This window comes from Anolis carolinensis, chromosome 2 (genome assembly GCF_035594765.1).
Source record: "Anolis carolinensis isolate JA03-04 chromosome 2, rAnoCar3.1.pri, whole genome shotgun sequence".
Classification (NCBI taxonomy): Eukaryota; Metazoa; Chordata; class Lepidosauria; order Squamata; family Dactyloidae; genus Anolis; species Anolis carolinensis.
In genome coordinates, this window is record NC_085842.1 from 319,261,000 (window position 1) to 319,284,045 (window position 23,046).

At 41.3% G+C, this 23,046-nt stretch overlaps 1 protein-coding gene across 9 annotated transcripts in view; it reads left to right on the forward strand.

Annotated features, from left to right (window-relative positions):
* The window catches only part of celf4 (CUGBP Elav-like family member 4), a 920,473-nt gene that overhangs the window by 527,372 nt on the left and 370,055 nt on the right, over window positions 1-23,046 (forward strand). For all 9 annotated transcript variants that reach the window (XR_010003933.1, XM_062974278.1, XM_062974282.1 and 6 more), the window contains exon 3: window positions 20,452-20,500. Coding sequence is in view for 8 of the 9 variants with exons in the window: in XM_062974278.1 (XP_062830348.1) it covers window positions 20,452-20,500 (49 nt within the window). In the remaining variant the exon portion in view is untranslated. The remainder of the gene's footprint in view (window positions 1-20,451; window positions 20,501-23,046) is intronic.

Here is a 23,046-nt window from a genome sequence, read left to right on the forward strand (position 1 = left end):
AAGTGATATACACAGTGCCGGGCTGTGGCGCAGGCTGGTGAGCAGCCTGCTGCAATAAATCACTCTGACCATGAGGTCATGAGTTCGAGGCCAGCCCGTGGCGGGGTGAGCACCCGTCAATTAAAAAATAAAAAATAGCCCCTGCTTGTTGCTAACCTAGCAACCCGAAAGATAGTTGCATCTATCAAGTAGGAAATAAGGTGCCACTTATAAAGTGGGGAGGCAAATTTAACTAATTTACGATGTTGGAATGAGGAAATGCTGTCACAGTGGATGATGAAGCAGCTGCTCCTCCCTGTGGCCAGAATCGAACATCCCCTCAGGAGAAGGTTAAATTGCCTCTGTGTCTGTCTCTGTCTCTGTTCTATGTGTATATGGACATTGAATGTTTGCCCTATATGTATATAATGTTATCCGCCCTGAGTCCCCTTCAGGGTGAGAAGGGCGGAATATAAATACTGTAAATAAATAAATATACCCTTTTTCCCTGAAAATAAGTCATCCGCTGAAAATAAGACCTAGTAGCAGTTTTGCTGAATTGCTAAATATAAGGCAAAACCTTGCTAGGTAAGACTTAGCAAAGTTTTTGTTTGGAAGCATGGCCACCAAACAGAACACCAGAGCGTGCAGAGTTGGTAAATGTACATACCATAGATTATTGTACATGGAAATAATGGTAGTAACAAGAAATTCTTGATAGGATTCACAGTTTGTCTGGTTATGCTGGTTTGTGATGACAACTACAGTACAGTATACAATAAATGTTGTGTTTTTTTTGTTCAACAATAAATGTGGATTTTTCTTCATGGAAAAATAAGACATCCCCTGAAAATAAGACCTAGCACATCTTTGAGAGCAAATATTAATATAAGACACTGTCTTATTTTCAGGGAAACATGGTATTGCAACTAGAGTGAATGCTCTACTACTATAGTCAATCTATCATGGCGATAGATTGTCTCCTACAAGTAGAGTTTTGGCATTGGGTCCATAAGTGACTGTAGAGACCTTTCCTGCATCCGCTTGGTGTTTCACAACTAAGGACATACAATTTCAGGTGGAAGACGGTCCTAACAATGGTTTGCTTGCTACATCTTCTCTCTTCTGGCCCACTTTTCCCTTGCACCCTCTATTTGGGCCTCTTCAAAATCCATAGCACTGTTGGTAACATCTGATCTCCAGTTAGAACGCTTAAAGGCCACCAGACCTTCCCAATTTTCAGTGTGTATCTTTTTTTTTGGTCAAGGTCCCATTTAGAGCTGCTAGCTCTTGGAGCACATCTACACTGTAGGATTAATGCATTTTGACACCACTTGAACTGCCATGGCTCAGGGCTATGGAATCACAAAACTTGCAGCTGTGGGGTGGGAAGTCCTTTGCCTCCTCCACCGTGGAAGAGACTGAATGAAAGTAGCTCTAGTTAGAGCTACTTTCTGGGCACGGAGCTACAGTGTTAGCATTCTGCCCCTTTGCTTCATTCCTGTTACACTGACCCACTCTCACACCTGTTAACAGTATAATTAAATTGGTCGCCTTTGGGCCTGGGTAGGAATGTTTCCCCCTATGTTCTAGTTGGGTTTTTTGCCTACCCTATTCTGTTTGAAGACGGAGAATTGGGAAGGTGCAGTTTTAAATAGGCATACCAGAAAACAGCAAGGGATAGTTTATTTAGTTTATTTACAGTATTTATATTCCGCCCTTCTTACCCCGAAGGGGACTCAAGGCGGATCACATTATACACATATAAGGCAAACATTCAGTGCCATATAACATAGAACAGAGACAGAGACAAACACAGAGGCAATTTAAACCTTCTCCAGCTTCCAGCTTTCCTGAGAGTATGCTTGATTCTGGCCACAGGGGGAACAGCTGCTTCATCATCCATTGCAACAGCAACTTCCTCATTCCAACGGTGGCTGGATGACTTTTTATGGTGTTGTAAATTAGCCTTCCCTAAATTAGCCATATAAGTGGTACCTACATTTCCTACTTGATAGATGCAATTATCTTTCGGGTTGCTTAGGTCAGCAATGAGCAGGGACTATATTTTATTTTTAATTATCAGGTGCTCTCCCCGACACCCCAGCTGTACCACTTTTGTGTGTAGCCCAGGAATGGAAACAATCATCTGTGGTTAAAATAACTGAGGTGAGAGTGAATGAAAATGGCCTAGAAACTGGAGAGTCTGGCGTCAATGAATTGTTGGTGCAGAATTCTCCACCACATTTTCCTTAGTGGTCACCCAGGGTTATTGCAACTGGACACCCAGGTGTTTCACCCAAATGAGCCAAGGGATAGGTCTGAGATGGCCACTACCTCGGCTTTATCCACACCAAGTTTATTATTTATTTATTTATTTATTTATTTACAGTATTTATATTCCGCCCTTCTCACCTCGAAGGGGACTCAGGGCGGATCACATTACACATATAAGGCAAACATTCAATGCCTTTTAACATAGAACAAAGACAAAGACAAACGCGGTGCTCCGAGCTGGCCTCGAACTCATGACCTCTTGGTCAGAGTGATTTGTTGCAGCTGGCTGCAGCTGGTTGTTCAACAGCCTGCGCCGCAGCCCGCGCCATAGTTAATGTCAGACTTTAGAATTATTACAAAGTTTAATTAGGTAACATTAATAAAAGTTGCCCATAGTTTAACCCGTTGTCTCTTTATTTTGATGGTTGGGCAGCAATTGTAGTTTTGCAAGGTCTTTTGCCTTCCCTGCCAAAGAGTGCTAATGCATCACCCAACTACAATTCCCAGGATTCCATAGCATTGAGCCATGGCAGTTAAAGAGATGTCAAACGACATTAATTCAACAGTATGGATGCACCCATATCTGTTCAATTTCAGGAGAGTTGCAGTATTTCAGTGGGGTTGTAAGAACTGCCCCAAACAATTCCCTCCAGTCCACCTTAAGTTTTCCGGGCTGTCAAAACGGTGATGAATGTATCTTGAGCCCCAGTCGTGTGGGAATTAATGAGTAAATACTTGAAAAAGTCAGGTTATAAAGGCCAAGTATTATTATTAATGGTATATTACTTAAAATGAACAGGGAAAAAAGGAGGAGGGGAGCTCACTTGCATGGAATGCAGCGTTCCGGAGCCAAACCATACACTTATCTGTCTCTATCAAATTAGTGTAACCATTAGCAACCCTGTGTATAGGCATGCTTCTCTTGTTTGTTGCCTTGGTGAAGGCAGCCCCATCAGACCTAGGGCACTGCGTAAATATTGTTAAAAGCATGGAGTGAGGAGAGGAAGGACAGTCGTGAATTTGTCCTCTTTCCAAGGGAAGCTTTGTGTTCTGAAGCACATCTAAAATCGAATTCCTGAACTCCTGAGTTGGCCCCAAGTTACAACATTGGTGATGCAAGCTTTTCTGAATTATTTTTTAATTTCCCCCCTATAATATCCCCAACCCATTACATCATCCCCACTTCTGCCAACTAAAACTAGCAAATGAACTCTTATCTCTCCGCTCTTTCAGTAAAAATAACAAAATAAAAGACAACGGACTTCTCTCCTTCTCTATCAAAATCAATTATTTTGTGCCTCTCTATCCTCCTTTAAGAAACAATTGAAAACTTGGATGTTTAGGTTGGCCTTTGGAGAGACAGCCATTGGATGACCAGCCTTATTATAATTCTATTCTGGATTTTACTAGGTCCCTCTTATCTGGGTATTTTAATCTAATGATTCTATCTTTATATTGCTGCTGCAGTCCCCCACTTATGAAGTTTGTATTGGTAGTTGATACTATTACTGTTGTATTAACTTTTGTTTTATTATCTTATTATATTTTAACCTTTGTATATTGTGCTAAAGTATTTGTGTTGTTACTTCTGTAACAATGTGAGCTGCCCCGAGTCCCCACGGGGAGATAGTGGCAGGGTATAAATAAAGTTTATTATTATTATTATTTTATTGTATGACACTGCAAACAAGATAGACATGCTGGATTTCATATCACAAAATCACAAGTCAAACACTTCCCAAGTGTCTAGGACTGTGTGATGTATTTTCGGATGATGCGTGCAGATCCCAGTCGGGTGGCCTTTTGCAGTTGGCAGATCGTGATTTTGTCAATGTCTATTGTTTCCAAATGCCGGCTGAGATCTTTTGGCACAGCACCCAGTGTGCCCATCACCACCGGGACCACCTGCACTGGTTTCTGCCAGAGTCTTTGAAGTTCAATCTTGAGGTCCTGATAGCGGCTGAGTTTTTCCTGTTGTTTTTCGTCAATGCGACTGTCACCTGGGATGGCGACATCAATGATCCAAACCTTGTTCTTTTCCACAACTGTGATGTCTGGTGTGTTGTGTTCCAGAACTTTGTCAGTCTGGATTCGGAAGTCCCACAGTATCTTTGCCTGCTCATTTTCCAAGACTTTTTCAGGTTTGTGATCCCACCAGTTCTTTTCTGCTGGGAGGTGGTACTTGTGGCACAAGTTCCAATGAATCATTGGGGCCACGTAGTTGTGCCTCTGTTTGTAGTCTGTCTGTGCGATTTTCTTATAGCAGCTGAGGAGATGATCAATGGCTTCGTCGGCTTTTTTCTTACAGCAGCTGAAGAGATAATCAATGGTTTCGTCGGGTTATTATTATTATTATTATTATTATTATTATTATTGCTACCTAGAGTGCATCTACACTGTAGTATTAACACAGTTTGACCCCACATTAACTGTCATGGTTAATTACTATGAAACATAGGAATTTATAAAGTCTTCTGCATTGTCTGCCAAAAGGCGCTGATGCCTCACCAAACTGCAAATCTCAGGATTCAATAGCATTAAACGTCCTCCAAATAAATCTTTCCAAGCATCTCTAGAAATCAGAGGCAACTCGTATGCACATAACAACAGGTGGTTGGTGGGCAATTGTGATGTAACTGTGGCAGTCTTCCAAATGCACTCTGAAAACTAACAAAATGAGCCTTACCTGTCTCATCTCCTTTACCTAAATCTGAGCATTGGCTGAAAGTCACCTACTGTCAGCATGAGAGTTATTTCTGGAGTATGTTGGTAGAATGATCAAAGCCTCCCCAGTTCAGAAACACGTTGTAAAAAGGTTAATGTCTGATGCTGCCGGAAAGTTTATGGCTGAACTTTTAGTGTCTTTAATCAGCACACCCTGTTTAATTAAATGCCACAAAAGCAGGGAGGGGGAAGCGCAAAGTGCCAGGGAGTTGCCTCTTCGACTTCGGATCCCGATGCTTCTCCTACCCCAATATTCCCGGAAGGCGTCACCCGCCAAGAAAACGTTAGGCAAGGCAACCAGTCCTTTGAGACGGAGACCGAACGAAAAGCCGCAGCAGGTTAGGAAGACGGAAGTAAATAACTCGGCACTTGGCAGGTCTGTCGGGGGAGCCTGACCATTAGCCGACATGGACAGGTGAACCTTTCCACCAAATCAATCATCATATTTATTCTAATTGTATTGTAATAGTCCCTCCGGAGCTCAGTTCAAATGAGTTTGACATTATTAAAATTTTAATGCCCAGTTTTCATAGCTGAATGAATATTTAAAGGGTATGTCCCGGGCTTAAGTTATGATGATGAAGAAATTAATGGAACGTCTTGTTTAATGCATTGGTACATGATGCCGAAAGAAAGAAGGAAGGAAGGAAGGAAGGAAGGAAGGAAGGAAGGAAGGAAGGAAGGAAGGAAGGAAGGAAGGAAGGAAGCTGTCGCATACCATCTCGAATATCCATAATCTCAACTGTTTTGATTTTAGTATTCATTGAAAAAAAATTATTTTGCTCTGTAGCCAAAGATCTCTCAGCAGCATAAAGAAAAATCAGCTTGACCAATGTAAAGCAATGTAGTCCATAAAATGGTTTGGAAAGGCTGTGGATATTTTAAATGTCAAAGCAGAATGAGTTAAAAAGAGTTTAAAATATTTCATGACATGTTTATGTGCAGATTTGTGTAAAACCATATCAGTCCCATATAAGTATTCATAAATAAGCATATTTCTGCAGAGAAAGAACAGGTCCTGCTCTTTTCCACAACAAGGGACCACTCACCTGTCTCTTCATCCCATTTTATTTCAGGAAGATCTGCACAGAATGGGTCAGTTATGTTCAATGTGTTCTTAGCATACACAAAAGTGTAGAATTTTTAAAACCTAAAGGGTTTGACTCAATGGTTTCTTGCATAATGTGTTGTCGAAGGCTTTCATGGCCGGGATCACAGGGTTGTTGTATGTCTTTCGGGCTGTGTGGCCATGTTCCAGAAGCATTCTCTCCTGACGTTTCGCCCACATCTATGGCAGGCATCCTCAGAGGTTGTGAGGTATGAGGATGCCTGCCATAGATGTGGGCGAAACGTCAGGAGAGAATGCTTCTGGAACATGGCCACACAGCCCGAAAGACATACAACAACCCTGTTTCTTGCATAAATCCATCCATCCATATATATATATATGGATCCTGAAATGAGGAGTGAGAACTTGATTGTTTTCTCCATGAGGTGTCTCACTTTGTCTTGCATCTAGTCATTACTGACTTGCTTCAGCAGTGAGCACCAAGCCTAAGTCATTTCTGTGAGTCTTCTCTAACTCTGGATTTAACTCAGGGATAGGAATCATGTGGCCTTCCTGATGTTCTCAGACTACAATGCCCAGGAGCCCCAGCTACCAACATGTGGAGGGCCACACAATTCCCACCTCTAACTTTTCATACTTTTTTCATGTCAGGAGTGACTTGAGAAACTGCAAGTCGCTTCTGGTGTGAGAGAATTGGCCGTCTGCAAGGACGTTGCCCATGGGATGCCTGAATGTTTTGACGTTTTACCATCCTTGCGGGAGGCTTCTCTCATGTCCCTGCATGGGGAACTGGAGCTGACAGAAGGAGCTCATCCATGCTCTCCACAGATTCGAACTTGCAACCTTCAGGTCAGCAACCCAACCTTCAGGTTAGCAGTCCTGCCGGCACAAGGGTTTAACCCATTGCGCCACCGGAGGCTCTTTCGATATGGTTATGTTTACTATCTGGTACACCTTTGCAGCAGAGCAGGTTTAGATTAATTTTCCAAATAACAAAAGAATTGGTGAGTCAGTGAAAAACTCCATGCATGATCAAATGAGTAGGTGGATCAATGAATGGACAAATGATGAAAAGCTGTTTGGTTTTGCCAGATATTAATCCTAGATTACAGTACACTAGACCTTCCATTTGTTCACCTCTCTGGTAATCTCCAGGTCATGCAAGGTGACTCCATTATCAACTTCCCATTGACCATAGAATTTACTAGAGATTCCTGAAGAGACTCTATTAATCACATCAACCAATAAGCAAAAGTGAAACCCCAAATCTGGAGAGTCAAAAGCAAAAGACAAGAAGGGAAATGAATGATACAAACAGTACAAAAGGTAGAAAGAGAATAGTACCAGCAGTATCCCAGACATGATATGTTCAACATGCCTTCTTAAGGGTTGTTGTATGTTTTCCAGGCTGTATGGCCATGTTCCAGAAGCATTCTCTCCTGACGTTTCACCCACATCTATGGCAGGCATCCTCAGAGGTTGTGAGGTATGGATGCCTGCCTCTGAGGATGCCTGCCGTAGATGTGGGCAAAACGTCAGGAGAGAATGCTTCTGGAATATGGCCATACAACCCGGAAACATACAACAACCCTGTGTTGTCGAAGGCTTTCATGGTCGAGATCACAAGGTTGTATGTTTTCTGGGCTGTATGGCCATGTTCCAGAAGAATTCTCTCCTGATGTTTCGCCCACATCTATGGCAATCCCGGCCACGAAAGCCTTCAACAACACAAGCCTTCTGAAGTCCTGCCGGCCTGCCTCCCACCTCCCTCTTGCCTCAGATGCAGAGATGCATTCCACAGATGCTATGTACAAATAGATGAGATGATCCAAAATAGGATTATATGAATGATGAAAAAAATATCTTGAAGGCTCTGACCTTTACAAATCATTCAGTTCTCTACTGCCTACCTCTGAGAATGATTGCTACTGGCCATCTGCACACCAAGAGAGCATTTTCTATATATCATACGAACATACATTCTAATGCATCCATCCTACACTCAATTTATCTTTTTTCTCCCCTTCCACCTGCCTGGTGTATATGGATGAACCCGGAGGGGAGGCAGCAAAGGTTTTAAGGTGGGTTCAGGCATCAGATGCGAATTCAAAGAAAATAAACTCCCGGTATGACAAGATTCACGTTAGAAAGAACTTGCCGTTTTTGTTCTCAATATTGCAGCCAGCCCCAAACTTGTCTGGGGATGTTCAGAATGTCAAATATTCACAAATTCCAGACTTGGTCCTCAAAGTGTAAGGATCCAGGGTGTTTCCTCCACCACCGGCACCTTTCTTCTGGAATAGAAAACACTCTTAATTTCCAATTAGTGTAACCACACACCTACCTCAGGCAGAGAAACGACTCCTTGTTTATTGAAAATTATGAGCCTAATGGAATGTGGAGAAAAATCCGCTTTTCTCCGCCTTGTTTTGAAATGACAGCTTTCATCAGGAAAGATGGGAAGGGAGGAGTCGGCCCCATTGTGATCAGCCGGCCCTTCGTGCATCCAAATTTTGGCATTCCTCTTTGCATGCCTTAGAAATTGATTCAGAAAGAAAGAAAATACAAAAAAAAAAAAAGAAGTTATTGTTATTGTCTATAGCAGCTGAGGATTTCCATGTCAGTTGGGTGGTGAATCTCCTTTGCATTTTTGGACTTTGAGGAGCTAACTCCCCTCCTTAGTTATCCGATTTTTTGAAAAGAAAGCCACACTTTCCATGCAGGAATTGGTATTGCTGGACTAAGCTGCCTTGGAATGGTGGATATTGTGGTCCATCATACCCAAAGTGCACACAATTGGGGCAAAATGATATTAGAAAAGTACATAAGTGCTCCGGGCTGTGGCGCAGGCTGTTGAGCAGCCTGCTGCAATAAATCACTCTGACCATGAGGTCATGAGTTCGAGGCCAGCCCATGGTGGGGTGAGCACCCGTCAATTAAAAATAAAAAATAGCCCCTGCTTGTTGCTGACCTAGCAACCCGAAAGATAGTTGCATCTATCAAGTAGGAAATAAGGTACCACTTATAAAAAGTGGGGAGGCAAGTTTAACTAATTTGCGACTTGGAATGAGGAAGTGCCGTCACAGTGGATGATAAAGCAGCTGCTCCCCCCTGTGGCCAGAATCGAACATCTCCTCAGGAGAAGGTTAAATTGCCTCTGTGTCTGTCTGTCTCTGTCTCTGTTTGACGTGTTTATGGGCATTGAATGTTTACCCTATGTGTATATAATGTGATCCGCCCTGAGTCCCCTTTGGGGTGAGAAGGGCAGAATATAAATACTGTAAATAAATTTGTACATGTGGGAAGGGTAAGCTATGGGATGGAAAGTGCCACCAGAGAGCAAATTAGAATCTCTGCCCAAGTCCAGCAGATATTCCAAGAGTTTCGGCCCCTTGTGAATGCATGCTAATAAAGCAGAAAATATGTTGGCCTCTATTTGGGGCCAGTGCTCGTCGGCGAGATATATATATATATATATATATATATATATATATATATATATATATATGAACCTTCCACAGCTCAATGATGCCTAGGGAATTCTGGGTGAATGCATACTAATGATGCAGCAAACTCCACCTCATTATTATGGATTAAAGCTCATTGGTATGCGCTTTACCCGAGGTAGGGCTCTTTAGGGGCAGCACTCCACTAGGTGCCAATTAAAGAACTCTGAATGCTTTGCCAGTGCTATTTGCTTCCCTTTGGAACAGGCTGGCAGAGTTTCCCCACCTGGTACGAGAGATTGATAGCACGAATGTGTGTCTGTGTGTGCGTGCATTTGAGTCACAAAGAATATTATGAATTTAACCACCAGAGCAAGTAAATCTGTCTCCTGGAGATTCTTTTCACTTGCTTTGTTTCGCCTTTTCCATCCCAATGTCTTTTATTAACCTACCAGAAGAAATAAGCTTGACCTCACCAGACAAGGGACTGAATCCTGTTGATTTTACATGTATGTTTAAGGTCCTTTGTGTCCAACAGTTGTACTTTTTTGGCAATTGTCTATTTAGTGTATGGTATGGCATACAGTGTAGACCAGGCATGGACAAACTTTGCATTGGTAAACTATGGCCCTACTGGCTGTTAGGAATGGTGGGAGTTGAAGTCCAAAATACCTGGAGGGTCCAAATTTGTCTATGTCTGGTGTAGACTCACATAGTGCGTATTTATGCAGTATATGCATGATGTATCTGGGCCAAAGTGTCTGTTGAATGAAAGGGATGCAGTTTAAAGCTTTCTAAGAGAACGAAATGACAACTATTCATAACACGCATATACACCATTGTAGTGTTGCATGAATTTATCTCCATCCCTAGTATCCACAATATCATGTAGAAGGAGGAAACTGATACACCATGCTGCTTTGGGATATCAATTTTGAACCTTGTGCCTGTTGGAGATGTATTCAGGGACATTGTGTGGATATGCAAAACTGCATTTAATAGTAAACCCTATTGATTGAATAAATGGGTACCAGTGGAAGCATAACATACACTCTAGAGCAGTGGTTCTCAACCTGGGGTCCCCAGATGTTTTTAGCTTTCAGCTCCCAGAAATCCTAACAGCTGTTAAACTGGCTGGGATTTCTGGGAGTTCTAGGCCAAAAACATCTGGCAATCCCAGGTTGAGAATCGCTGCTCTAGAGCCATGCTGGAAGACCTGAGAAATATGTTTAGAAATAACTAGGTCCACCAGCATGACTCTACAGTCAGCTTCTAATGGAAACAAACCATATAATGGCCTGGAAAACCTGGAAAATGCATAAAGAGGATATATTTTGTCAATGTGAGTAAATGAAACCACAGATCCATGAAAGCACAAGGGTTGTATTGCATTGCCAAAGATTTTAGTGCAATATGCTCTTGCTTAAAGGAAAGATTACTTTGGGAACATGGCCATACAGCCCAGAAAACACACAACAACACTGTGATTCTGGCCATGAAAGCCTTCAACAATACATTCTTGCTTTAATGTTTTAAAAAGTTGAAAAATGCCATATACACTCACTTTTGCCACAATTCTCTTGGTGTACCATATCAGCAGGTACATGTTTCAGGGCTGCATAATGATTCCCAACCTGTGGGTCCCCAGATGTTTTGGCCTTCAACTCCTAGAAATCATAACAGCTGGTAAACTGGCTGGGATTTCTGGAAGTTGTAGATCAAAACACTTGGGGACCCATAGGTTGAGAACCACTGGCTTAAAGGCCGACAAAATTTACCATCCCCAAGCATTCTGTTTATCCAAAGCACAATGTCCATCACATCTTTCTTCCAACGACTATCACTTACCACCTCGCTAAAAAATATCAGCAAGAATCATGCTGTTGCCTGATGTAACTTTCCCTATACATTTTTGTCCAACAAGGAATTGCCACATTCAGGTCAAGCTTACAGAAGTGCATTTGGAATACTTTACACCATTGTACATGTGTTTGCATTGCACATGGAGGTTTTTTTTTTCTTTAATTTGTTTGTTCACCATCAACATGCACTGATTCAACAGACTTACATAATATGATGAAGTTAAAGTTTAACTCCATCTTTTAAATCTGAGATCACGTTTATCTTCCCAAGCTACAGAAGTTGCATTTTATCTAACAGTTTTTCCCTCCCCTGCTGACACTGCCGACACCAACATAGTGCACTGTGGAAATCCAGCCTTTGTTTCCCATGACATCTTTTCAAAATAGGGGAGTTGAATTTTATCCAACAAAATTTCTGCTTTATATTGCTGTAGGTGAATTAATACATTTAAGAAAAAAAAAGAGACGAGTTAAAGAAAGGGGGAGCTTTTGTGAAGAACTTCAAAAAAATAAATAAGAGCTCTTTCCGAAAAGTTTTCTAAAACAAGAAATTAAAGCCTGAAAGATGAAGAAATTGACAAGGGAAAATGCACCAGGGAAGGAGGGAGAGAGGGAAGGAGAGGCTTTTTCTTATACTTTCATTTCCCTTCTCTTAGGTGATGGTTTTCCTTGTTCTAAATTCATTTCAAAGCCGGAGGGAGAAGAACAAGGATGGAAGGGAGGAATGCAAAAAAGAGAGAGACGGAGGGAGAAAGAGAGAGAGGGAGAGAACCTTTTAAAAAAATCACAATTCAGTGAGGCGTCTGTCCCTTGTCTAATTCCTTTGCTGGCCTGTAGCTGATGGTGCTCAGAAATATAGAGCGGCAAGCTCTGACATTTCATTTCTGCAGAGAATTGAAAAAGGGTTTGCTGTAATTCATCGCTTCTTGTAACTCAAACCCTTTCTGACAGGAGTACCTGCACTGTCTTTTAACGGTGGCACCGCCGCGGCTGTAATTGGACATGAAAAATGATGTCGTGTTTGCTGTGAGCCTGGGGAGGGGATGGCCAGAGGGGTGTGTGTGTGTGTTGGGGGGATTTATGTGTTCACACTTCTGTGTGTTTCATCATGTGTTCATGTTTGCCAGGAACATGTTGACTTTAGTAGAGCCTCTTAAGCTGCATCTACACTGCAGAATTAATGCAGTTTGATATCACTTTAACTGCCAGGGCTGCAGTTTTACAAAGGCTTTCGCCTTCTCTGCCAAAGAGTGTTGTTGCCTCACCAAACTAAGACTCCCATAAACATATCGAGTTAATATGGCCATGTTCCAGAAGTATTCTCTCCTGACGTTTCGCCCACATCTATGGCAGGCATCCTCAGAGGTTGTGAGATATGCCTCACAACCTCTGAGGATGCCTATCATAGATGTGGGTGAAATGTCAGGAGAGAATACTTCTGGAACATGGCCATACAGCCCGGAAAACTCACAACAACCCTGTGATCCTGGCCATGAAAGCCTTCAATAACATAATGAGTTAACCTTTCATCAGTTTCTGGAACCCGAATCCAAGATGCTTGCCTCTTCCATAGCAAAGTTGGAAATATCATTTATCCACATCCTCTTGATGGTTTATCTCCAACAGGATGCAAGTGGATACACGTTTGGTGGCCATTGTATAATGTCTGTATTATTCACTTCATTGTTTCATAATCAAGCTTCACAAGTGTCTTCATTAGGGATGTTAATTCTTGGCTATTTGTCTACTGGGAGGAAGCAATGAGTAATTGTAGCCATTTTCTTCCCTTTTTGTTCGATATCTATTTGCAGTTCAGGATTTATTGTGTGCAATCTTCACACAACCTATTTTCATGTAGGAAACCTACAATTTCTGCACAGAAATTACAGTTTGTGAAAATTTTGTGAAGAATAAGACTCCAGCCACAGCATTTTCTGTACACACATAGTAGGAAGATAATTTTTCATTCAGTTCATTTTCTGCATCTGAAAACGGGATGTTTCATATTTTTAACCTTGCTATGAGATATTTTGTGCATTTTACTTCTATGGATTTTCTAGGTCCTGCAAGGAAAGTCTATGATAACTTCCAGAAGTTTACAATAGAACTGCCTAAAGAACTGAGCAAATGTCTAGAGCAGTGGTTCTCAACCTGTGGGTCCCCAGATGTTTTGGCCTATAATTCCCAGAAATCCCAGCCAGTTTACCAGCTGTTAGGATTTTTGGGAATTGAAGGCCAAAACATCTGGAGACACACAAGTTGAGAACCACTGCTGTAGAATAAATGAAATTTGACACAATTTTGAAAGAAGAGTTTTCATCTACCTCAAGGTCTAATCCAGTGGTTCTCAACCTGTGGATCTCCAGATGTTTTGGCCTTCAACACCCAGAAATCCTAACAGCTGGTAAACTGGTTTGGATTTCTGGGAGTTGTATGCCAAAACACCTGGGGACTCACAGGTTGAGAACCACTGGTCTAGAGAGAGCATCATTTCCCTGGGAACGGGCAAATTAAACCATGAATATGGATTATGCAGTTACTATGGTTATGTTAGGCGATCCCTCGTAGGCCGAGGATGATGGTCCTCCAGTTATAGGGTTTGGGTGTGTGTCTGCAGGTGGCTGAAGAGACCTATTCTTGATCTGCATGTTCTCCTGCAGTGAGGACATTGGTTTCCAGGTGGAAGGTGGTCCCGGTCAGAGTTGGCTTGACACTCCTTCCTCTTGACACGTTTCTCCCTTAAGCCCTCCATTCGTGCCTCTTCGAACTCCGCAGCACTGCTGGTCACAGCTGACCTCCAATTAGAGCACTCAATGGTCAGGGCTTCCCAGTTCTCAGTGTCTATGCCACAGTTTTTAAGGTTGGCTTTGAGCCCATCTTTAAATCTATGGATTACACGGTTAAAGGAATGTTATTGTATTTTAACGTATATTCTAAGGCACCTTGGGCCCTGTATTAGGAGCCAAGTGGACAATAAATTTAATATCAAAAATGACTTTAGTTTGCATGAATAGAACAAAAAAATCTCTGTTCATTTGACAATATGAGTGCATTCGCAGATATTCTTTATGTTCCTACCCAACATCATTTCACCCCTATGGATAAACCCGGAATGCAATCCCACCCTGTTCCATTCCTTCTCTTCCCAGGACTTGAGTCCCACTACGCTTTCTCCTTGTAAACGTTCTTTCTCAGGAGGAGGGGAGATTCCATCCGCAGAGAAAAGAAACTTAATTATTTCCCTCTCAGTGTTTCTCCCCATAATTGGTGTCTTTCATGTCAAGATGATCTCAATTTGTATTACGGGCTGTGTGTGTCTCTTTGCTCTATAAAAGAATTGTCAAGTGCAGAAATCTTCCATGTACATTAAATTACACTCAGCCTTTAGTTATTAATTTCAAGGGGTTATTTTCTCTCCTCTTTTTTTACCTTCTTGGGGAAAGTGTCTTTTCTCTTTTTCCCAACCATTGTCCTCCTGTCTTTCTCCTTGTGCAATATTCCCTCCTTCTCTAGAGATCTGTCTGGGCACATCTGAACTGTATCTGCTGGGCAATGAGGTCAGTGATGAGATTTCCAAAAGAGGGGCAATTCGGTCTCTCCCATTTTTGTCAGCATTGGTTTGGTAGAAGTGTGGAGAGCAGGGTATGGAATCATAGAATCATAGCGTAGGAAGAAATCACAAGGTTACCCAGTCCAATTCCCTTCTATCATGCAGATATACACAATCTGTAGGTCCTTCAACACAATTGTATGAAATGCTGTGACCAGAAGTGAAGTAATTCGATGACATTCAGTACTATCTGTAGTTTATTTATTTATTTATTATTTATTTACAGTATTTATATTCCGCCCTTCTCACCCCGAAGGGGACTCAGGGCGGATCACATTACACATATAAGGCAAACATTCAATGCCTTGACATAGAACAAAGACAAAGACAAACATAGGCTCCGAGCTGGCCTCGAACTCATGACCTCTTGGTCAAAGTGATTGGTCTCAGCTGGCTGCTCACCAGCTTGTGCCACAGCCCGGGCCTAGTTAACACAAGGCGATGATTCAACTGGGAATGTCTCCTCCACAGATACAGAGGGTCTTGCTGTGTTGTTAGAACAATATATAATTAATTTCCTCACCATTAGTGGAAATTATTTGCATTTACTTCAAATACAAATAATTGGTTTTGCAAAAAAGTTCACTTAAAAAGCATCCTTGTGTTTTGCTCTAAAGCTGCCTCAGTTGGAGGATTTTGGTATCTGAAGTGGTGGCAACTGGTGGCTTGGATGTCACTGGAGTGGTAAGGCCATTCAGAGTTTGAGTCTGAGCTTTAAGATTCTGAATTTACTTGAAGATCAGAAAAAGCTGAAATACACCAGAAATACTCTCTCTTCTGGAGATCATATCTACTCAAAAGACTTCTGTCTTAATGGGCTGGATTTGGGGCTCATGGAATGAGATATATCCCATGATTGTCTACACATTAAGCCCATTTGGATCAATTGTTAAACGGATGAGTCAATAAATGGGTAAATCCTACTGAATTAATGAGTAATCTCTAATTGGGACTCTATGTAATTAGCCATCATTTCTGTTGGCCACTATGCAGCCTCTATTTCCAGTCCTGATCTTAGATAATTTTGAGTCCTTATAAACAGTGTTAAATTCATCTTCCTCTTTCCTTATCACATCAGCCAGGAAGGGGAAATTTAAGTAAATTACCTCGGCCTCAAACTCTGACACTGAAATTCAAATTGATAGTCTCTTAATTCAGTTTCCACATTCTACACTGTGTAAGATATTGAGTCAGTTGAGTGTAAGGCTTTCATTTTTTAAAAAGGGATAAAACATTGATCTTTTCCCCCCAAGTTCTTTCATCAGGAAGAATTAAAACTGTCATGTCTCCCTTTATTTGGCAATCCCACCAACTGGAAAATCAGAAGAAAAGCAAGACAGTCTTCTTTCAAACTCTGTCTGGCTACACAAACTGTGAATTTCTTATTGCATTTGAAGAACAGTGTGGTCTAGCGGTTGGACTAGGAAAACAAAAACTCAGAATCCACTTAATAAGCAATATTACTGGGCCAACCAAATCATGAGGATGATGTGAAGGTATGCATATGAGCAGAGGTTCCTTTATGCCAAATTGATATTTGATTGCAGAGGCAACAACATATAGCCCAAATCCTATGTAAAATCATACTACATATTTTTGACATTAATATTGAAATCTGAAATATATATAGAAAGTCTTTACATACACACACAACAAAGAGGCAGCAGTTGTGCTAGGTAATGAAAGAGCAGAACCAAACAGATCATGTGATCTTCCTTGAGCTGTCTAAAAGTTTCAAAGTCAATCCCCATGATATTGATAACAGCATTTCTGCACTGGAAACAGTACTTTCTGCATAGAAATGTATGCTGGAAAGCTGTTGGAGCTTTCCATTTTAATCAGTGGACTTCCATTTGAGGGAATGAAAATTATGTTGTTGCATAATTTCTGTATCTAATAGGAGTCTGCTGCTACATCACGTGGTAACATCTTCACAATTCATTAAAGGGATTATTATTATTATTATTATTATTATTATTATTATTATTACAACAGCAACTTTATTTTTGTACCCCTCCTCTATCTTGGGGACTTGGGGCGACTTACATGGGGACAAACCCGATCAATATAATTAAAATAACACGCTGAGATACATAAAACAATATCATAAAACAGAATAAAAACAACATTATAACAGAGTATAAGGCAGCCATTGAACCAACAACCAATGAACCCGAGATACCAATCAATTTCTGGGCATGGGTGCGTGGACTGGTGCAAATCAATTTTGAGGATAGGACTAATGGATAAGGTGCATAAGTCAGAAGGCAATAAGGGATGGAGAACAATATAACATGGAGCATAGTATCTTTGGGTAGAGAACAGTAGTAATTTAACAGTAGTTATTTAGCCCGACTGCTAAGTAGTTAGGTAGGTATAGTAGAGTCTTGCTTATCCAAAGTAAATGGGCCAGCAGAACGTTGGATAAGCGAATATGTTGGATAATAAGGAGAGATTATGTAAAAGCCTATTAAACATTAAATTAGGTTATGATTTTACAAATTAAGCACCAAAACATCATGTTATACAACAAATTTGACCGAAAAAGTAGTTCAATACACAGTAATGCTATGTAGTAATTACTGTATTTACGAATTTAGCACCAAAATATCATGATATATTGAAAACATTGACTACAAAAATGCGTTGGATAATCCAGAATGTTGGATAAGCGAGTCTTGGATAAGTGAGACTCTACTGTATATATAAAGTTACATAATGCAACAGGTCATATAAGATTTTATTTTTAAAATATGTTTTTATGTAAAAAAAAAAACCCACATGTCTGAACTTTGCAAAGTTCCAAACCTGTTTTCTAAGACTTTCTTGCAATGGGAAGAAAAGTGCTAAAATATTCACTGCTCACTTCAAGAATGAAATTAGTGAAAAAATGAAATCCCCAGTCTTGATGTGTCCCATCATTCTGAAACCTCCCCTTGCATATTCCCTGGAATTAGATTATTCTTGGTGGTGGCCTGCTGCATTTGAGGTTAAGGCCTTCCTTCCTTCCTTCCTTCCTCTTCTGCTTTTGCCATTATCTTTCATGATTGTGACATTTGGGAAAGCATTTCATAACCACTATCTAGATTTATACTAATTGCTCTGCAAACATATTTAGCATTTAGGAGCTATCATAGTGGCGGACAAGTAGGTTAACATGATGGAGGGCTGAGCAACATTTCTCACCGTCTCTGTGTCTCAAGAGGGAAAACGTGCTTAGATGTAATGTGATGGCAGCTCTAATCACTCGTGGATTTCAAATGGCAAGAGTCTTTATTCATGGGTCTAGGTGGGTTCCTTGGAAGCTGTTTTTGGATTCGGACATTTTGACAAAAAGGAGAGATGGGGGATCATGGCTAGACCATGTGTCATGGCCATGACACTTCAGGGATGGGCATTCATTCTCAGATAGATGCAAGACCATACAGTATTAGATTCATAAAATTGGAAAGGTAATCTATTCTAACTATCTGCTAGTGACAAAACCCAGGGCTAAAACAACCTGGAGAGTGTCCATCTAAAATCAGGTTGAAAAATCTTTGATGAATGAAAGAATCCACGACCTTCCAAGGCATCGTTTCACTGTCAAATACACTCTTATTGTTATTCTTCCTAATGCTTAGTTGGATTCTCCTTTCTTGTAATTTGAATCCATTGACTTCGGTCCTTTCTTCAGGAGTTATATGACTGGTACATCTGACAAGGCCATTAGAGATTTTGGTCTGAAAGCTGTTACTATTTCTAGATAGAGGACACCAGTGGAATCAATTGCTCACCAGTCAACAGCTGATTCAATAAGTGTCTTCCAGAGTGGGTCAACTGATAGTTGTCAAGCCTTCATACTATTTATTTATTTATTTATTTATTTATTTATTTATTTATTTACAGCATTTATATTCCATATATATAGACCATCCTGTTCCAAATACATCAACTTCTAGATAATTTTGTTGGACTACCATTCTCATTAACTCACCATGGCAATAGCTATCACAGCTTAAGCTCTGATTTACTTCAATCACAAGCTGAATGTATACAGTTACTATCGAAGACCATTGTTGGGGGAGGGGAGTCATATGACTATTCTTTCTGCAGCACCAGCAAATAATAATACACATATGCCAGACTTCCCCAATTCATGTGTTTTATTAATATCCAGTGTGAATTTGTCATGGCAAAAAAAAATTAAAAAGAAATTCAGTTGAAAAGTTATGTATTCTGAAATCTATATGTGTTATATGTTACTATGAGCCATTTACAACAGGGAGCAGAAAATAAATAAAGAGCTTTTGAGAACATTAGAGTTCCACTACCTTAACCACCAGGGTTCTGTTGAGCTTTTTCATGCGATCAAAGATTTCTTCTAGTAGAGGTCATATCTCCAGATATATTCTCAAAAGTGAAAGGATTAGAATCTTGAAACTCAACTATTTTTAATAATAGAAAAATGAGGTTGGAAGGTACCCCAATTGTCATCCAGTCCACTCCTTGCCAGGCGAGAATGCAGGGAGTTCATAGAATCATAGAATAGTAGAGTTGGAAGAGACCTCAAGGGCCATCTAGTCCAACCCCCCGCTAAGAAGCAGGAGGAGCTTCTTAGCGGGGGGTTGGACTAGATGGCCCTTGAGGTCTCTTCCAACTCTACTATTCTATGATTCTATGAACTCCCTGCATTCTCGCCTGGCAAGGAGTGGACTGGATGACAATTGGGGTACCTTCCAACCTCATTTTTCTATTATTAAAAATAGTTGAGTTTCAAGATTCTAATCCTTTCACTTTTGAGAATATATCTGGAGATATGACCTCTACTAGAAGAAATCTTTGATCGCATGAAAAAGCTCAACAGAACCCTGGTGGTTAAGGTAGTGGAACTCTAATGTTCTCAAAAGCTCTTTATTTATTTTCTGCTCCCTGTTGTAAATGGCTCATAGTAACATATAACACATATAGATTTCAGAATACATAACTTTTCAACTGAATTTCTTTTTAATTTTTTTTTGCCATGACAAATTCACACTGGATATTAATAAAACACATGAATTGGGGAAGTCTGGCATATGTGTATTATTATTTGCTGGTGCTGCAGAAAGAATAGTCATATGACTCCCCTCCCCCAACAATGGTCTTCGATAGAGTTGTACTATATGGACCTTGCTATCTCTCCTAACTCTATGATACTATAAATCCTTCTGTTAAAACCTTGAAATTTGACTTTATCCTGTTTATAAAATGTCACTTTATAGGAAACTTAACTTTATTGAACTCAACTTTCTCAGAAAGGTCTATTAAGCAATAGATACAAGTCACGTAGTTATGGGTTGCAACCACAGACCTCAGAGAAAGATGCTCTCCTTATGATGTATCTTTTTTGTAGCCCACTCTATTCTGGAGGTGGCTCTGAACTGAGAACTTGAGCAGGCAGTGATGGAGTCCTGGTTGCTAACGGTGCTTTCTTTTTTTCTCTCTCCTTGTGTCTCCTTGCAGATGAACAGACCAATCCAGGTGAAACCAGCGGACAGCGAGAGCCGAGGAGGTAGTTGTGTTCTTTGTTTCTAGCCTCCGGTGTGGGGTGTACTTGTTGTCTGTGGCTTCTCTCGGGCCGTGTGATCAATTAGTAACACGATCACTGCCAAAGCAAAATTCCTGCTGCCGCCAAGTTGTTCTTTATTAAATCTCCTTCAGTTCGACTTGCTTTTGCTCATATTCAATTATTATTTGATTTTGAAAGGCAGGGAAGTGCCAACCCTTGCTCAGGAAGCAAATAACAGCCTTGTTAAGAAATGGGGCTTGGCCGGCTGACTTAACAAAGTGAATAGACTTGACTGCTGCATGAGTTTCAGGAAAGTCTCGGGAGGCCAAGGCACAAAGTTTTATTCTCGTTCTGCTCTAATGTATTCCTTTTTGTTGTTGTTGCTTCTAAAGGGGGACTAGAATCTGTCCACTTTGGAGGAAACTAACTTTGATCTAGACTGCAGTTGGCTGATTGCTGACCTGGAGGCATTTTAGATGGTCCCTGTTGGCCCTGCCATGTTTTAATCAAGGTGTGATTTTTAAAAACAGTGCCTATAGTTCTGCTTGTACAGAAATGTGGGAACAAATAAATGGAACATAACAATGTTACACTTCCTCTTTGCATTTTAATGCAATGTCTGGGATATGCTTGAGCACAGCGGCTCTAAAAGAACAATGTTCTTATTACAAGAGGACAACTGCCTTACTGCTGGGTCTGATCACCCCTGTGCAGGCCTATTTCTGTGGCAAAATAGATTTTCTGTCTCCCATACCAGTGGGAGTAGCAGCATTTGGAATCTAGTTGATTTTCTATTTGAAAGTTGTGTTGTGTGACCCCATCTTGTTTACAATCGGGTCATGTGTGCATCCAAAGCTGGCTTAAACAAAATGTGTCTTGACTGCAGTCGGAGTCCTAGAACAAATTCCTCCAGACTTGTAAAAGTATGTGAATCAATGTTCAGATCTGGGGGCTGTGCGGTGGTGGTTGGGGTATGGAAGGATGGGCATGTTGTTTTGTGGTGTGTGCTGGGGAAGGCATTTAATTTCATTGTGCAATAGCACAATGACAATAAAGCTATTCTGTTCTAATATATTAAATCGTGGGTGCCGTTTTCCATTCCAGTTGAGGCAGATAGATAGCCATCCATTCACTTCTCCCACACTGGCTGCATCTACACCAACCAAAACAATCTGGAGTGCTTTGTTCTGGAGCTGCCCTGGATGCAGCATGGACTGGATTAGAGCCCTTTTCAAGTCCAGATGACTGGCTTGGATGATAGTGCATTGGAGCCACCACTGCCATTTTCTGACCAAAAGCATCTCCCTGGAAAATCCTTGCTGGTGATCTTGCTTCTGATGAGATAACAGCATGGCATCCATCCTTAGGACCAGCAGAAGCAAGGTCAGCAGAGAGGCATTACCAGCAATCTGCTTCTACCCAACAGCAAAACAATGGGTCTGTTTGAGGTGTGAACACTACATCAGGCTCCAAGTGGCCTGATCCAGCTGTCCACACCAAAGAACACCAGGAATAACAACCTGTCTCTTGTACCAGATCAATGGCTGGAAGTATCGCTCCTGCTGTGAAACCAGGCATACAATATGTTGACTCTATGCAGCATCTCCAAGGTGATTTTGTTTTATTTGGCCATTGTAGACATGACCACTGTCTCCTTATCTTATATGTAGAGGTAACTTCTTGGGGAATGTCTGTGTTGCTTATTTAATATCACAAATGTCTTTAGGTCTTTGCTGGAAAACTTACCAGTGTGAGTTGATGTGACCTCGTAGTGAAGGGAGACTATTGAAAGAAAGGAGAAAGAATGAGAGGGAAGGGAGGAGATAGTGAAACAAAAAGAGAATGGAGAAATATTCAATATTGCACCTGGGCTTGATGCATGCAACCCAATGCAGACTGAAGAGAGAAGGGGAGAGCAGAGGGTGTTGGAGGGAGAGACAGTCTGCTGTCTGTCAAATGGGATGCACCCAAAATAATAATCAGAGCAGCCAATTTGCTGAGTGCTCCTCGAGGGTGTGTTGCCTGTGTGCCTTTACCAGGATTGCTAATAAGCAGGCGGGTCGTGAACAGTGTTCCAGAAAGGGATGCACGCATATAGACACACACGCACACACAGACACTTTTGTGAAACTCACTTGGCATTGCAGCTGCCTTGTCTTTCAGGAAGGTGCTCTGGAAGGGTGCGAGTGGGTGAATCATTTATACCTGTCACACACTCCCCGGTAGCAGCCCTCTTAGTATTTTAGCTAATTACTTTCCCCCCTTTTCACCCCACTCCTGCCTTGTTTATTGCTCGTCTCGGCATTTTTATTATCATATGAAGCCCAGTTTCCAGGATTGGAATGTAAACCACGTTGTCCAGATTCCCCAAAGAGGAGCCTACGGTACTTCTGGGCCGGTGGATCTGCTTGGAGGACGTTGTGACTCAAGGGCAATGATGGGAAGCTGAGCAACGGGAACATAAGGGAAGGGTTAAGGATGGAGGAGGCAGGGGAGAGAATGAATCTGGGCTCGGTGCAAAGACCACAGTGAGTAGCAGGGAAACAAGC